Here is a 19,167-nt window from a genome sequence, read left to right as displayed (position 1 = left end):
TCTGTCGCTCTGTTATTTGACACTAGGGGCATTTTTTAGGCATATAAAATTTCCACACAAGATGTTACCACAGTTAGCGGTAACATAGAAAGTTTTTAACAATCAAAAGTTTGCACAAGCACAAATTTGGATGCTGGAGAAAAGAAAACTCGGTTGGGGACAGATGCTTTAAGTTTGGTGGTAGCTATTCAGATCATAGAGGTCTTTAGGTTTATTTCCCACTGGCTTTAGCAGTAAGATGAAACTGTGGGCTTTATTCTGCATTCTGATGTGATAATTAGCAATGTAAATGGATTGAAAAGCAAGAGACAACAAATGAAAATACAACTAGTAAAATATTATTGTTGTGTTAAGTACAATAAAAAAAAGAATATAGTTACAAATTTTTCATATACATAATGATATTTGACTAAAACTATCAATATAAGAGATCAACGTTACAAAATTATTTCAAAGTTATTTCAAAAAGCCTACAGCCTTTTTTGGCTTTGATAAAAAAGTTTCTTCTAGGGATGATCTGGGAAAAAATATCTAACGGCAATTTTTCTGACAAGCATTGCGATTACAAGATTTGCATCCAGAAGAATTAACAAAGAGACTAAAATACGAACTGTCAAGAATCACCTTTCAGAACATGCTTGTACAGACTTAAACTACAGGATTAGCAGTTTTTATGCAGAATAAAACAGGATATTTTGTTGTTTGTGGAGGAAATTATGGTACTTTAAACACAAACCCTGCATATTTAGGCTGAGTTCTTCTCACAAACTGAAAACACTCTTGTGATGTCATGTGGTAATACAGGAAGTGCTCCACTGTGTTTTTAAACTCCATACAACTTCATTAGACTCATTTGGATCATTTCAGCCCTCAAGGTAACTTTTAACTTAAAAACTACCGCTCCACAAAACACAACTCCAGGTATGTTTTTGATGAAGTAATGACATCATAACACGGCTTAAAGCTCACAAGAATCAACTTTGTGTAATGCAGAACCTTGAATCTTGCAGCCCTAGTTTTCCTCTGCTTGTTTTCTTGTTTATTTCTTGAACATCTCCCCATCCCTCCCCTGCAGTCCAACCTCTCACCTGTCCTTCTGGCACACAAACAGGTTGAAGGCATTCTCTGCTCCAAGGAAGTTGTCATCGTCCAGGATTTCCACGGCACTCATCCAGTTCGGGTTGAAGTCGCGGGCAATCTGTGAACAAACGATAAAGATGCCAGACGTTTAGATAAACACATTTACTGCATTCGACGTGTCTCAGTGCCAATTTAACACATGGCTTCCTCCAGTCTGATTTCAAGTCCAAATGGGTGGTTCTAAAAATCCCCATATTTTGATGCTAATGGCCAAAAACTAGAGGTTGATTGAATGTTGTCAGCTTCCTGGCCAATGTAGATACACATTTTCAAAATTTGGAGGACCAGATGGCGGATAAGCGATGCCGGACTGCATAGAGGACCAATTTTAATCATTTTACCCGAATATTATGACTACTAACATCACCATCGTGTCAATTTCCCATATTTTGTGCTTCCGAGCCAAGGCTGACTCAACACTGTGTATAATGATCCAAGAGAAGTATAAAGCCAAATTAGACTGACCCAGAGTCAAAAATGATACACAACAAAAATGCAAAATAAAACCCCAAAACACAACATACCTAAAGGGCATATGGCAGGTTTTCATGTTTTTGTAATTACTTGGTTTAGTGGAATAGTCCTGTGGTAAATATTCTTTATAGTTTTACATCAGTTAAGCGGCAGTGACAATTCAACACATGGCTTCCTCCAGTCTGACTTCGATTCAGAAGTTCCAAAAATCCCCAAATTTTGATTCTAATGGTCAAAAACTAGAGGTTGATCAAATGTTGTTGGTTTCCTGGCTAGTGCAAATATGATTATTTTTTTCAAATTTTGGAGCAGCAGATGGTGGATAAGCAGTGCCAGACTCCATAGAGGTCCAATTTTGATCATTTTACCAGAATATTATGACTATTAACATCAACAACATCGCATCACTTTTCCGTAATGTGTGCATCCAAGCCAAGAGTGATTCAACAATGTGTACTATAAGCCATGTTAAAGAAGTATGAAGTCAAATGAGACGATGAGAGTAGGCTGTTCACAACAAAATGAACAATAAAACCCCAAAACATCAGTTAAGTGACACTACGCTACACTATTTAACAGAATATATACCAGAGTTATGCACAAAGCGATTTGGACACGCAGCTCACTACTTCCTCCTCGTTGCTGTGGTCATGTGGTTCTGGCGTCTGGGTGAAAAAAAGTCTGGTAAACACCGATAAAAATGGATTTCGGTAACAAAGAATTATCAAATTCAACTGCCACACAAGTATTTATGGCTTAATAATAATCATACATGGATCGCACTTAAATGGCCAACTCTACAAACTTTATATTTCATACAGCAACAGTTTATTTAGTGTTTTATTTATAGTCACATGTCAACAGTACTATAAGAAGTCTATCTGCTTTGATTCAGTTGTGTTGTGTCCAGTTAAAGACATGTCGCTGTCAGTGCTGTGTGATGTACATTGACCAGTCCAATGACCAGAGCTGGACACTACTTTTCAAGGTGCATTATGTGAAATTCTGAATCAAAATTCCATCCATGCAGGAACAGTTTCCATGCAAGGGAGGCATATTTATGATTTTTGGCGAGGTAACAACTTTATAACATAATTAAAACTCAAATCTGCATGTTTCTTTCAAGTATTTGTAATAGCAATGACTGCAACATGAATATTAAAGCCGCACAAATGAGGGGACCTTGAAAAATTTGTGGTGGTGTGTTTTCTGTTCTGACAGTAAATACTACATTATCCGAGTGGAGAAGTGCTGACTCTAAGCAGGAGCCAAATTACAGTCAATAGGCGTCAGTCCCAGCACAAGGGTCATTTCGTTTGAACACACCCTTGAAAAGTGTTCTCAAACCACAAAAGACAACACTCCTGCATCAACAACACACTCTGTGGCATTAGGTTCATTATCTGTAGAAGCCAATTCAAATTCAACCTTGCCTTGCTAGTGTTTATCTTTGTATAAAACATCACTGTGCAGTAAATATTTTATCTGCTGGCTTTTAACCATGTTCTAATGTCATCTCCTTGCCAAAAAACATTGAAGTTGTGTTTTGCTTTTTCGTTTTTGCATGTTTAAGAAATACTGCAAATTAAAAAGTGGTAGTTTATTTCTACAGGCTTATGCATAAAGTTTAGATCATCATAGTAACTTTAAATGTTTTGAAAATGCTATATATTTGCCAAAACCAAAATTTTTTGCCCTGAGTCTCCCCTCAGCCTCTGTGCTAGGTCACACCCCCTTCAGAGCAGTATTGCATTACTGTATTGTGCTGCTTACTGTAAACAGCTAGGGTCTGTGAGTGTTAGTGTAGCCCCTCTATACCATGTCATACTGTGGAGCATTCCAGACAAAGCAATAATCCTCCACTTGAAAAGTTATATGCCGGTACTGCATTTTTAGTTATGTCCATTGAACTACCCTAAGGTGTAAACTGTCGTGTGAGTCATATTTTGCTTGATCACATCATTAGTGCCTTGAACGATGATGATAAGTATAACTTCAGTGACAGTTCACATCTAGGGTTTTTCGATGGGCCTAACTGATAACAGATACTCCTTACTGCAAACAACCAGGGTGTGTTAGTTTCAGTGGAATTAGCTCCTCCATACCATGTTAATGTTATGACGATACTAAAATTTTGATACTAAAGAAGAGACTCGCTAACAATTTTGATACCCAAATGATCATTTTTAAAACTCTTTTTAAGACAGTGCTGTAATTTCCAACACAAAATAATAGTATTTGTTTATTATACCACGTGGTCTTACACTAATTCTGATCAAACTGATGATGAAACTGTTCAGGAAAGGTCACATTTTATCCAGTTATTTGATTTTTTTCAGTATTGATACCTGCTTTTAGTTTCAATACTAGTTTTAGTATTGATTAGCATCTGATTTTTAATATTTTGGACAATCCTATACCATAACATACTGTGGAACATTCCAGACAAAGCAAAAACTCTCCACTCGAAAAGTTACATACCGCACTTTTAAATACCCTTAAAGAACAACGCTAATGTGTTCAAATGTAGTTTTAACAGCCTGAAAAATGCATAATATGATATAGAACCGTGAGTGCAGTGAAAGGAAGCCAGCTCTGTTATAATAGCCAACCCTTGCTCTGCGGTGCTTGACATTTGTGACCCAGACGTTTTGATATTCACACCTTTGAATAAAATGGATGAACATGTCTAATGGTGTCCTTGAATACGCCTAAGTAGAGAATGGCTTGTAATCCAAAATCACTTTAGGGAAGTGAAGCGGTCCCGTGCTGCGCGTGGACACAGCAGGAACACATTACACTGAAACCAATGGGAGCCCCGTGGCATTTTAGATATTAGGCTGAGCTAAGCACCGCAGCGGGCCTCATATAAGAGTCATTTCAATGGATAATAACAAAGCACACCGCAAATACGTGCTTACGGGCTACTTTTTTATAAGTTGTGTTCTAATTAGGCACGTAACAAAAGATAAATTACAGGGCGGATAGTACTTTTCTTTTAAAGCAGTGAGAATGCATACATTAAATAGTCAAATTAAAAAGTAGGGTTGGGTAATTAATAACATTTTAATCAAGGTATTTTTAATCAAGAGGTCTGCTGTCAGTAAAAACATATGGTTTGCAAGATTAATTACAATTGAATCAAGAAATTTTAATATAATTTGAACAGAAGCAATTAGCAATTGGAAAGAGTTGTGATTTTTGAAATACTAAAATTACCTCCACAAACAAAATATCATGTTTTATTCTGCATAAAATCAGCAAACCCTGTATTTTAAATGTGTACAAACATGTTCTGAAATGTGATTCTTGTTTTAGTTTGTCAGGTCATATTTCAGTGTTTTTGTCAATTCTTCTAGATTCATTTAAAAAGTGAATCTTCAACAGAATCCTATTATTAAAACAAAAATTGAAAATCAAATCGCAATGCTTGTCCCCAATTTGATATTTTTCCCAAATTGTTCAGCCCAATTTGGAGCGGAGTTTGATGGGATATTTTTGTGTTAAGTATATCTGTTTGAAAGCTTGCCTTGCTTATGTTCATGGAATATCAAAGTCAATACAGAAATAGATTTTTATTTGTTTTTGAAAAGAATAAACTGTTAAAAAGTTTGCATTCCTAGTTTTATTCTAATGTGAAGTATCAACAATTCACATGGTCGCTATGTATTTGCATTTGCATATGGAACAGTGACAAATATCATGTGAAAATAGCCGGAGATCTGTTAGTTCACATTGGCTGTCATTATATGCATTTGTTTTAATATATTAATATTTAATATAAGTAAATTATTTCCATATCAGTTTAGCTATATTTAGATAATCCCAGCTTTGATTAAAAATATGCTGTGACTAAAACACAGCTTTCCTTTTTGATTTCCTTAAAAGGATAACTCCGGGTATGTTTTTGAAGAGGTAACAACATTTTAACACGGTTTAAAGCTCACAAAAGTCAATGTTGCATAATGTAGGACCTTTAAAATGGGATCTGAGATGTAAAATATTTTGTTGCATGATTATGTAAACATACATATTTTAGCCTAATTGCTTTTCTATTTCAGTTTTTACTCAGAATTGTCTTTTTAAACAAGAAGTAAGACAAACTGGATGTGCACACATAAAGTGAGCCAGTGCAGAAAAATATTGGTATCAAATATCAGCAAAATTTTCAATATATGACCCATGCATATCTGGGGGAATCCTATGAGATCACCCATAACTACTCTCTTTATTTTTTTTATTTGTTTGTTTAGTGTTATTGGAGCGAACTTCACTACAATATACAGCAAAAAATAAGATTAAAATAAGATTAAATACAGTGTTGTGATTTTAAAGTACACCTTCCAAGACGGGGACAGCGGTTCTCATAAAAATGTTATATTATTTTTTGTTTATTTTAACCAGAGAGTAAAAGGACCATTTCAAATATTCTGAACTGAACTTGCATTAAATTCTAAAAACAAAGCAAATTTCAACATGGTGATTGAGTGTCATTTGTATCATCTCATCTTACCGTTTAACAGCATCAGAACAGGACTATGTAACTGCTTGTGGGTATAACACATTTGGCATTTTCGTGCACTTCGAGCAGCTTAGTGTATCTGATTGAATTGCAAAGGGGGATTTACAGGCTAAGACTTTGAACATCGTCATGGTCTAAAAATATGGCCGGCTCTGGATTCATTGATTTTTGCTGGGATTTCAAACAGAAAAATAGTAGATGCAGAAGTAAGCACCTCCATTTCATGCATAAGCTGTGTCACGCCGCTGCTGGGGCCATGAACGCTGACACCGCACTTAGACGAGACTGCAATACTGACTTATTACCTCTAACGTAAACTTTCTTTTCACATTCCCCATCTTTTCTGATATGGGAATGTTATACTTTTTTAAACCTTAATGTGGAACTAAACACTAAGGCAACTTTTTGTCTACTGTTCCCAGTCCTGGAAATGTTGGTGCAGAATAGATACATTTGCAGCTTTCTGGTCAAAAACTGTCAAAAACTGTCCTGCCTCCAGTGGCCATTGTCATTTCAAGTAGTATGTGACGTCACACCAGAAAAAACAACTGTGTCTGATTACAAACAGTTAGCTGCAGAAGCAAAGTTTGAAGTATGGTAAACTTTTAGACCAATCACACTGTTCTTTATAGCTCCGGTCCTTAGCCCTCCTCCCCCTTCACTCTCTCCTTCAGTCCTCCAGGTACTGCCCAGTTTAGCAGCTCTATTTGTGGTTGTGGGAGTTTACGATGATGCTAACAACAACTAGCATGCCAATTTCACACTTCCTGATTCTCAAACAAGAAAATGCTTTATAATTAGGTGGAGACAGCACACAGCTGACTTATTTTGAACTCAAGAGCCACTTATACAGTATATCTGTACTGGGGAAAGACATTTTACTCAAATACATGGGAGAAAAATCAGGCCTTTAAGGTTAATCAGGAGAAGTAAAGTGAAGGCACAGACTTTCTAAACATACAGGAGCACTATCACAACTTTAATTTTATCACAATTCATGTACAATTATCTTTACTCCCTTTAAGATGTGGCCAAAGATATTTGCTTCTTCTGAAAACTCGCTTCAGTCTAATTAGTTAAATCCACGTATCACACGCGTTACGGAGGCTGACCAATAAGAAAAGTGGGTAGGGAAAGTGTCTGGATTTGAACATAGTAGAGAAGCAAATTTTCATTTCACCAAAACAGCTAATCGTAACAAGTATGAGATAACGGTTACATTTTTTAATCACCATATGGCCCTGCCCTGCAAGCAACATCTACTAAGAAGGATATAAACTTACCGAAGAGAATAACGCAAACATGCATGAAAAAAACACAAAATTCCTCACACACCCTTTTGAAGTGCAAACATTATAACATGATTAAACACTGAAGAAAGTAACATAATATGCTAAATAACTAATTTGGCAGCATATTTCTTCAGGCTCAAAAACTCTTTCCACCAGGCAGAACACGCCGTCTTGGTTTCATGTTTAGCCTAAAATGGTTGAAAGCCAGTGGGTCGTTCTGTACCCAGAGAAGATAACTGCGAAACTCCCTTTTCTGCCATTTCTTCCAGCTCCACAAGCCGAAAATTTTTTTATTTATTTTTTTTATCTCCCGACTCAGAAGTCCTGTTTTCACTGAGCTGTAATGTGGGGCTGGTTATGGCATGTTGTATTAATGCTAGCAAAAAAATGAACTATGTGGGAAAAGGGGCCACCGCTGTGCTCAGAATGGATCAGTAGACAAATAAATACAAAAACTATAATAAATACACAGACTATAAGGTGGCTACTGAGCTGAAGACAGAAACCAAATCAGGTTTTAATCTTGAATGAACCACTTAGGTGTTCTAGCACCTCCCCTCCCCCTACCCAGTGTCTCTGAAGTTTTGGTTCAAGTGATAGCAAATGGCAATAGCAAACTACTAAGGGCTCCTTTTGTTTCTATTTTGGGGGGTTTGGAGTCTGATACCACAATAATCAACGTATTGCACATGATATTCTGTGATACTGTATTTCACAATTTTTTAAGAACAATTTTAAAAACAGCATTTCTTTATTAGTCCTCGACCTGCACAAATGTAATACGAATACACCCATTTAAATTGCAAACAGCATAAATAAGTTTCCTTTCTCTAAAGAAGCAACAAAATTGTAGCACTGTCACAAAATGCTGTAGTAAAATATACCAAAACACTCATAGCAATGTACCGATAAAGCAGCCCATGATAACAATACTGCATCACCAAATTTAGTATCACGTTATATCCATATTTTAGCACACATCTAGCGGTGAATACAAATTTGCAAAAGTTAAATTATTTTCCAAGTCAATCTGCTTAATATTTGCATCAATGAATTTGTAAGTATAATAAGTTTATTAATATATGCAATTTAACTTCTCAGCCGCATTGCTCTCCCTCTCTCCATTCACAGTTGGCTCCAGATTTGCAGCAAGCAGGATTTATTCATTGGAATGGTGTAAGACTATGTACCGAATGTTGAACCATGAGTAAAGAACATTTAGTCCCTTCTCTCTCATGTTGAATCATAAAAGCAGTTGCTTCTGTATGGTTCTCATCCAACATAATTATTTCTTATATGTATTGGCCAAATAACTGCTTTTACAGTATTCTATATCATAGTATATAAGATACTATTAGTTATAATATTTTTCTGAAGAAATAAACTGAAGTACAAGCTCTTTTCAAGCTCCTTATGTTTTCAAAATTGTAAGTATTCAGAGCAAATATTTTCTCCAAATATGTTGTGTTAAACAAGAACAAGCAATTTAAAGCTAATGTTAGGCTGGGGAGTCCAGGACAGATCAATCATTTCTCTTCTTTTTCCATTTCATTAAAAACTGTCAGGGGACTAGGAGGAAAACGCCACAGAATACGCCCAGTTAAATATCAGATCTACAACTCGGCTGGCACTAAAATGTTTTCAGGAATGTGCTAAATCGAAAGACAGTTTGTTGCCAGGACAAACTTTCCAAACAGCACTGTTAAAATAGATAGTTTTTGTGCTTCACAACACAAAAAGCTGGCACAATATGGAAGAGTCTGCCTTCATTTCCATACTTACACACACTTCCTCACATTATGTTAGATCTCCTTTTCACCATGGTATGATGTTTGCTACTTCAAAACATAGTGTAGGCTATCCTATTTTGTGAAGTTGTTTCCCCACCAACATTTGTGTTAAGGTCATGTTGACAATAGCTATGTGAACAATTTCAAAATCGAAGACTGTTAACCAGCAAAGAGTGGCAGACGCCTAACACAAAAACATAGTAGAGTAGTCAAATGTGTCGAAAATCAGATACTAAAAGTAGTATCGAAACTAGATACTCATTTGAGAAGGTATCAATACTAAAAACATCACATTTACAGGAAAGAAATGAACCTTTCCACTATGGAACCTACCTGAACGACTGAGGGATTAGACCAGGCATGCCCAAACTGTGGCCCGGGGGCCAAATCCAGCCCTCACACAAATTTTTCTTGGCCCTCAAGCCTCCACTTGAATTGGCCCATATTGCCTTAAACAATACTTTTTACTGTACATTTCTGAAAATCTACTTACTGCTCATCTCAAATATGGTCCCGTTGAGGATGTAAGCATGAATAAAGGTCTAGTGGTTCAGTCTAACTTGTAATAAACACACAGATTTGAAGCATTGACTGTACTAGCGTCCAGTCTATGGCCCTCAATCAGCCCTCAGCCCTTGTCTGTGTTTTTATATGTGGCCCTTAATGAGAAAGGTTTGGACACCCCTGGATTAGACAAATATAAGACTAAACTTTAAAAGAAAGTACTATGAATTAATGTTGAAAATAACCGTCTATTCTGGTATTGGTACTGAGTCTACTCCTTACCATCAAAATCAACTTTGAAATTTTCGTTTCGTACGACACTACTGTACACCAACACCCGCTCACCTCCTCAAAGTTGCCCTCCATGGGTTTGTAGGCCAGCAGCAGCACCGACCTCATCAGATCTCCCACCAGGATGAAGTCTCCTTTGGTCTTCAGGTACAGGGCCATGATGTTGTTGTAGTGGTTGCATTCGGTCCTTAGCTCCTTCTCTGCGGTCCACTCGTACAGCCGTACCTGGGCACACAGCATGAGAGATGAGGTTTGTTACACAGGCAGTTACAGCGCAGTGAAATGAATGGGCCTGACATTTGAGTTCAACAGTCTTTTCACATTGCGTTTGAAGGCTCTCTGCTCCGGGGAGAGGGAAAGTTGATTAGCAAGTGTCATCTGTCATTATAAATCCACTGTTTATGGCTAATTGCTCTGACCACTTGGAATGGGTGTCTGAGGAGCAGACTCTGTTTAGGAGGACAGATTTACATTCAAGGGCTGAATTGAGTTTGTACAATACCAGCACATGTTCTTTGTGTGAAAGTGAAAGTGCATATGACAGGATTTGATGTTATTATTACTTGGTTTGATAATACCTGTAGTAAATATTTATCATAGTTTTACATCAGTTAAGTGGCAATTTTTGGGAAAAAGTTGAGAAAAGTACAAAAATACAGGAAGCAGCGGTGAGTTCTAAAACAGAATCCCATCAACTATGTTACCAACATGGCAAATTTTGTCCAAAATGCAGAGACATTTTACGCACAGTCATAACTATTGTGTAATTTAAACATGCTTTGGTCCTTGTTAACTTACGTCTCTTATGTCATATCTGCTGCCCATGTCCAACCAGGATGTAAAATTACCAACTTCACCAGAATAAAAAAAAAAATAAAAAATTTACTAGGCAAGTAAATATAATGATTTCAAAAAAAGTACTCTAACCTGTCACATGCACTTTAAAGAAGACATATTATGCTTTTACTGGTATTTAGAGATAAACTTGTATTTTAAGAAAACATACATAAATTGTAATTTTACATTTTGTTCATTGCAAACCACAATACTGATCCAAAATGACTAAGAGGTCCATTGACTCAAAACTGTAGACCTGCTTCTCTGCTGCTACCCCTTCTTCATAGTGGCATTTCACCGTAGCAAGTGCTATTCTAGGCAATATGAAAACTGAACTTGTCGGAGGAAATGAGCTCTAAAATGCAGGACCATACATTATCCAAACATGCATGAACCAACTCAAAAAAACTACTAAATGATGAGAACATATATTTTGAATAATATGGGTCATTTAAGGTTTTGGTAGAGTTACAACTATCTGGAAAATCACTACCTGGTATGTACTGGTAATATAATGGTTTATATGCTTGTACATTGCAGCACTGATTTCGGTTGTTTAATTTGGGGGGATAACATTAAATCAATCATAATTATTGATTAATCATAATCAAAGATGTTGTTTCTCCATAGGATTTATGTAAACAAAGCAGACCATCTCTAACAATACAAGTGCCCTATGATGAATACAGCCATCTTCATTTTATTTTTATTTTTTTAATTAGATTGATATATTGTATTGCTTGTTCATGCCAATAAAAAAAGTTTTTCAATTAAATTTCAATTAGCATGTTTTCGAACTTGTACATGCCACATATCAAATATCAAAATAGCATTTAAACTGTAGTGAGAGGGGCTGCAGCGGTGCAGTGGACTATCCAGATGATTGTCTTGTCGAAACTCGTCTGAGCACAGCATAAAGTCATTACTCCACTGTTCAGTCTATTCACAGTGATGGTGGCTTGTTTACACTGTCTTTCAGATACTGTATTTTTACTTCCACTTAACACTTCAAATTGTTTTTGCAAAAGGTACTGACGTAGGTTCGCCTGCTGTGTGCCTTTTCTATTTATAGTCACATCATTTATCACAGCAGAGACACTGATGCAGTACAATTACTCTTAAAGGTCCTATATTACACCAATTTGCCTCTTGTGAGTTTTAAGTCATGTTAGTGTTGTTACCTAAAAAAACATACTAGGAGTTGTGTTTTGTTTCATTCACACATGTTTGAGTAATCCTGTGTTATTATACTGTCTACATCTCCAAAGCTCAAAACGCTCCCAGATACCTTTTACTTTTTTTTTTAGTAGAGATGGACAATTCCGGGGCTAAAATCATCCAAATGATTCTTGTGAAGGTGTATAAAGCTTGAAAATACAGTGGAGCACTTCCTGTATTACCATATGATCACAAGATGGAACAGAGTGTTTTCTGTTTGAGAGAAGAGCTCAGTCTGAATATACAGGGTTTCTGTGTTAAATATGTGTGAATGAAACAAAACACAACTCCGGGTATGTGTTTGCTGAGGAAAAAACATTATAACACAGATCAGAAAATAGCATAATATGGGGGCTTTAAGTCTACAGCCTTCTTTTGTGGTGTCAAGTTGATAAAAGCATTCCACATATACTTGAAAATGTGTGAAGAGACTAACAACTTTTATTATCCACGGAGGCACTTTTTAAATGGGATAACGAGTTAGGAGCTCACTAAACCTGAACCTTGACGACATTTTAACACAGATGCACAAACAGAATTAGTTCAGCCCAATGGATTGTTATCGCAGCTCTTGGTTATAAAGATATTCTCATAAATCCTTGATAATATCCCGTGGTTCCGCTGCATGAATAAGCTTTAAAAATGTGAAAATCCTACCTACTCCATTTTGAAAAGTGAACTGCACTTTTAAGTCTCCATCCTTTTAATCCACGAGCGGCCCAGCAGGTTTATGGGACCATGGGGGTGCCTTATTAAGCTCACTCACATTTTGCACAGCTATCAGAGAGCCACCGGAAAAACTGTTTCAAGTGAATATTGGATTAGAAGCACGATTCGTCAAGGAAACATTGATGAACGCACTAGGTGTTAAGAATAGAGCTGAAAGTAACAATTATTTTGGTAAACGATCCAGGAAATATTCTTTTAATTAATTGATTAGTTGTGTCGATGGCGAAAGGCCTTTGAATACACTGATTTTTATGAATTTGACAAAGATGAAGCTAAAGAGATGTTGCAAGAACATCTTCATAAATAGTATATTTACAACAAAATTGGTTGTTCATTAAAAACATATTTTAACACATTTCCTGTGTAATTTTGTAGTCATAAAACCTCTTCATGTGTATAGCTCAGATAATGATTAATCGATTACTAAATTAGTTGACAACTATTTCAGTAATTTATAGATTGTGATTAATTGATTCTGTTATTTCAGCCCTAGTGAAGATTTGAAGTGAACAGATTTTTATAATTTATCTTGATTAAATAGGTCGTAATATGATTGTATAAGTTTCAGAGAGCTAATTATTCAGAGCATTGTAAGCAGAAATATGTCCTGCCAAAACAATGTCAAAAAAAGTAAAAATGCCATGCTTTTCAATATAAATAATTGTAATATTGTTTATGATAAGGGCAATAAATAGTTCTGGAAGACTAATCACAATCGTCTCAAAATAACTACTAGAATGGTTATACTTGTTTAGGGAATACAATGGCCTCTACAAACAACAAAATATTCTACAGTATGTCCATTTGGGCTGATAGGTGCTGTATTTAAAAAATGTGAAAAACAGAACTAGTTCATTTATACAGTTTGCAAGATCCAGTCTTTATCCTCATACTGTTAACAGATTCATAGCAGCCAAGTCATTAACTGCAATGAGCGCTTTTCACAACTGTCAGAGACCAGAGCGCAGTTTTGCCGTCATGGTGATGCTTATAACAACTAGCATGCTAGCATCAAACTAGCCTTAATATATTGGACAATGGAAAACTTTATACTTAAATGCAGGAAGCACATAGTGGTCTTATTTTGACCCCAAGAACCACTTTTACATTATATCTGTACTGGGCAAAACTAAATTTTACTTTGTTAAAAAAAAAGTTGGCATAGCGCCTTTAATGTTTGTGTAAAATTTGATAATTTCTGAAATGCATGTAATTATAATGTAATACTAGATTATGCAAAGTGAATCTTGATTTCCAAACATAATCCGAATACAATACATGACTTGATGTATTAAGTCACTAGAAGCTGAACTTTGTAGGGTTCAAGTTGAAGCTGGTGGAAAACAGCTCATCGATGTCAGAGAAGGATTGAGTCCTGTGAATGCTGTGCTCAGGGACACCTCTTACCGTGCTATTGATACTGGCCAGCAGTTTGCCATTGAACTCCACCATGGAATAGACCGCCCCCTTCACCTCCTTCTCTGCAACCGTCTGCAGCTTACCTGGAGGGGTACAAAAGGGAATGGGTATTAGAAGTATATTAGCATAAGTGGTGTGCAGTATGTTGTCCACAAGCTTGAAACTGTTCTTTTGAAAGTATGAAAATTTAAACACTATGCCGTCTAAAATATCCATGCAGATGTATGCTGCTGTATGCTGAAAAACTTAGAAAAACATGTGTTGTTACTCTGAGAGGCCTTGCATCTCCACAAACCTGACTATTACTTGGTCTGTTGGAGGACTTCTGATAATTGTCAAAATACAAATACACTCATATTTGTCAATAGCTCCGAAATGGTGCACAATGTCCGTTCTACCAATATACCGATAATGCCGAGAAGAGCGTGTTTCTTGACAAGTGCGAGAGAGATGTGAGCAAAGTAAAAAAAAAAAAAAAAGAAGGACTGTGATAAGAACGTCAGCAGAATGTAAAGCTCGAGCGGAGATAAGTAAAAGCACACTGCACACTGAACACCTTGAAAGCTGCATTTTGTGCTGTGGAATGAGGGGATCACTGGAGGAAGGAGAGATAAGGACCGATGAGGGAATGATGAAGTGAGAGAGAGGAGCCTGCTAGGACAGAGTGTCCGCGGGAGAGGGGGGGAACAGCCCCGTGTGACAGGAATAGAGAGCAGCACTGTGGATGCACCTCTTCACAAAAGCACAGACGCTCCACTGACTGCGACAATAGTCTGGAGGATCAAGCTGTCTCTAAATACAAGCACAACAAGCCTAAAGAGGAACAGCCCCTTCACAAAGCACTGAAGTGTCTCTGGCTTTGGAGCACACAGAAGAGACATCTTTAACTGTTGTGTGTGGGGAAAGTTGATAAAGTTTTTTTCTTACATTTGAATTTAGTTTTCAGATGGCTTCATGGGAAACAATATAAAGTGTGTATACTTTTACGGCAAGTTGCATTTTATTCTAATGTAAAAGGCATGACATACATTATGAACAACTTTATTTTTGTTGTTATTCATTACTTTATGTATAATTATAAAGGAAAAATTGAACAAGAACTCACTGCAAGTTCTGTGTTTTCCATTTTTCTCACCAATACCATGCAGTTCAAAGCTAAAGTTAAGCTAAAGTTGCATGATGAAGTACCAGCAAGTATTCCAAGGGCTGCAGTAATGAGTCTGACCACATGGGAACAGAAAACAATGATATTTGTGCTCCTGGTTCATCTTTTACCCGCACGGAGCCCTATGTGTTCCTCTTCACCTAATTAAAGACACCTCCACACATATAGCAGCGTGTATTTAATTTATGAAAATAACTGCAGTCTGAAAACGTATTTTGGGTACATGTTTTCAGTTACTTCCCAACACTGATTATAGTTTATGCAAGGCTGTCAGAAGCATCAAAACTCACATACTAATCGATACTAAAACTAGTCTTGAACCTGGATACTCATTTGTTCAGACAAAATTGGATCTTTCATGAATAGTTTTACAATGGTCTTGATCAATATCAGAACTATTACAAAAGCACATGGTAATGAAACAACTTTTATTTTGGGTTTAAATGACATTGTCTAAAAAAGTGTGTTGTTTATGATCTTTCTGGTATTTAAATTAAGTTTCACATAAAACATTTTAGTACGACAAACAATAAATTATATGCCAAGTCAGCCCTGGAATACACTTGAATATACAGCAGCTTTGAGGACATAACTAAACTAGGGGGGAATGATTGATCATCCATAGTGTAGTTTTCAACTGCTCCAAAAAACAAATTATGTGCCAGACCTGGTAACTGTAGACCTCTTAAGAAAAAACAAAACCTGCACCTGCTTTTAATTTTAAAAACACGAAAAGCAGAACTAGTACTTTTAAACTAATTGCAGTGGTCCAAAGTTATTCCTCACTAACTTATATACTCAGAGGATCCTAATTATTTACCGGGATAAGTTTTGCATTCAAGGTAAAGCTAACAACAGCTAGCATGCTAAGGTGCACTTCCTGGTTATCCAAGAATAAAATTAGTGAAAAGATGTGATTCTTGAATAAGTTTGACAGGGTATACTATTAATAAACACAATCTCATAATTAGTTTCAAAATTGTTCATTAAAACCAATTCTTTCTTTGTCTCAACCTCCCAAACTGTTTCCCTGTTAGTCCAATCTTCCCAGAGTGAGAAACAGCCCTAGAGGAACACTACTGAAAGCACCGAGGTGAAATGAGTGTGGAGGTGTGGAAGTGACCCACCGTCTGTGTAGTGGAAGACGATGATGCGTCCCTGCTTGGGCTCGGCCTCCTCCGGGTACACCATGGCCGTGCCCACGATGAAGTACACGGCCGGGTCCTTCCCCAGGCGACACGACACCATGCTCAAGGCGTACTCACTGGGCAGGAACTGATGTGCATGGAGAACTGGCAAACAGAGAGGCAGAGGATTAGAACACGGAACAGCCAACACCTGTAGAATATCAACTAGGACTGCAGTTTAGGAATATAGAGGTGGGATTTCTGTGAGCTCAAGTACACTGCAAAAAGAAATATAACTATACAAGTGAATGACTTCAAATTGTGTAAGTTGATGGCAGGTTTATCATTTTTGTTTATTATAAGAATGGATATACTGATATAAAAACCAAGTTCTCTTAAAATGAGGCATTCTATACAGCTGCAACAGTTAGAATAACTGTGGACTTAAGGTGGACTGAACCAGTTTTTTAGACAATTTTTCATTACTTTCTTTAAAGTCAGAAGTTTAGATACATGTCATTAGTATTTGGTACCATTGTCTTTAAACTGTATGAATTGGGATTTCCCAAGTCATTCCCAAGAAGCTATGGATTTCCTTCCATAGCTTCTCACAATAGTTGGCAGGAATTTTGGCCCATTCCTCCTAACAGAACCTTACTCACACATGCCTTTTCGGGTATGTCCATACATTTTCAGTAGGACTGAGATCAAGGCTTTATGATGGCCACTCCAAAACACTGACTTTGTTATCCTTAAGCCACTTTGTAACCAGTTTGGCAGTATGCTTCTGGATATTGTCCATTTGGAAGACCCATTTGCACCCCAGCTTTAACTTCTTGGCTGATGTCTTGACATGTTGCTTCAGTGTTTCCACATAATGTTCTTTCCTCATGATGCCATCTATTTTGTGAAGTCCACCAGTCCCTCCTGCAGCAAAACAACCCCACGACATGATGATGTCACCTCTGTATTTCACAAATGGGATGGTGTTCTGAGGCTTGCAAGCTTTTTCCTCCAAATGTAACAAAGCTCAATATGGCCAAACAGTTCACTTTTAGTTTCATCAGACCACAGGACATGTCTCCAAAAATGAACGTCTTTGTCCCTGTGTGCATTTGGAAACTGTAATCTGTCTTTTTAAAAATGTTTCTTTTGGAGTAATGGCTTATTCCAGGAGTGGCCCTTTCAGCCCATGTCGGTACAGTACTCGTTTCACTGTGGATAATGACACCAGCTTCATACCAGCTTCAGCCACCATCTTCACAAGGTCTTTTGCTTTTTTTCTTGGGTTGATATGCACATTTCAGACCAAAGCACGTACGACTCAGGGACACAGAACCTGTCTCTTGCCTGAGCGGTATGATGGCTGGACATTCCCATGGTGTTTATGCTTGCATATAATTGTTTGATCAGATGAACGAGGCACCTTCAGGCATCTGGAAATTGCACCAAGGATGAAACAGACTTCTGCATGTCCACATATCTGCATATCTTGGCGGCTTTCTTTTGACTTTCCCATGATGTTACACAAAGAAGTGTGTGTTTAAAGTGTGACTTCAAATACATCCACAGGAGTGTCTCCAACTCAAATGTTGTCAATAAACCAATCAAAAGCTTCCAGACATGACATCATCATCTAGGTTTTCCAAAATTGTTTAAATGCATAGTAATTTTACTGTATGTAAACTTCTGACTTTGAAGAAAGTAATGAAAAATTGTCTAAAAAGTCCTTCTCTCATTATTCTGGCATTTAGAAAATAGAAATAATCTTGGTAATCCTAATTAACCTAAAATAGGAAAAGTTTAGTGTGATTTCATGTCAGACAGTAAGAAAAAAGTGTATGTGTCTTTTTATATAGTGTATTTAAACTTCTGGTTTCGACTGTAGATTCGTCTCATGCCATTCTATGCAACATTCCAGACAAAACAATTACATCTCCATGGAGACAAGTAAGTAGCACCCTCCCGGAAAGGCTACACAGTGGACCTTTAACACTTCCTTTGCTGGACAGACAGGAGCAGACTATAAGCTGCTTTGCCTGACCTTTGGATGCTTTTTATTCCCCTCTGCTCCGCACATTACCCATACTTCACTCCTATTCTTCCCTAAAGCATTCCTACATGGCTCTACATGGCTCTATACGTCAAGGGCCATGGTAATGAGTCTGACCACATGGGAACCGAAGATGCTGTGGCATTCGGGCTCCTGGTTCACCTTTAACCACACAGAACCCTACATGTTTCTCTTCACCTAATTAGAGCACCTCAGCATATAGCCTCCTTTATCTGCTCCGTGTCCTCTGTTGCTCATTCCGCCTGCAGGAAAGACATCACTCACCTTCATCAGTGCTACGCTCATTACTCACTACTGGATTAGCCTGGCTACTTTGTACTGTAGCCTATTGATTACATAATGCTATGCTAGTTAGTACAAATGATATCAATATCTTCCTGGCTGAAACTAGGGCTGCAAGATCAACTGTGAAAGTGAAATTGCAGTTTGAATGGCTCATGGCAAAGGTTGCAATTTTTAAAGGCCCCATGTTGTGCTATTTTCTGATCTATATTCTATATTCTCCTGGACAAATTTAAAATGTGAACTTTGAAAAGAATCATATTATTAACACATACATTGCAAATCTAATCGTAATGCTCGTCA

The 19,167-nt window shown here is 37.1% G+C and overlaps 1 protein-coding gene across 1 annotated transcript in view; it reads right to left on the bottom strand.

Moving 5' to 3' along the window:
- The window catches only part of ddb1 (damage-specific DNA binding protein 1), a 92,052-nt gene that overhangs the window by 20,354 nt on the left and 52,531 nt on the right, over positions 1-19,167 (bottom strand). Inside the window, exons 19-22 of the mRNA XM_055229847.1 lie at positions 16,509-16,673; positions 14,205-14,299; positions 10,068-10,238; positions 1,089-1,198 (exon numbers count right to left, since the gene is read on the bottom strand). Of these exons, the coding sequence (XP_055085822.1) occupies positions 1,089-1,198; positions 10,068-10,238; positions 14,205-14,299; positions 16,509-16,673 (541 nt within the window). The remainder of the gene's footprint in view (positions 1-1,088; positions 1,199-10,067; positions 10,239-14,204; positions 14,300-16,508; positions 16,674-19,167) is intronic.

The sequence above is a fragment of the Periophthalmus magnuspinnatus genome, chromosome 3, assembly GCF_009829125.3.
Source record: "Periophthalmus magnuspinnatus isolate fPerMag1 chromosome 3, fPerMag1.2.pri, whole genome shotgun sequence".
In the NCBI taxonomy this organism is placed as follows: Eukaryota; Metazoa; Chordata; class Actinopteri; order Gobiiformes; family Gobiidae; genus Periophthalmus; species Periophthalmus magnuspinnatus.
Note: the sequence above shows the minus strand (reverse complement) of the source record. Positions and strands in the feature narration are given on the sequence as shown.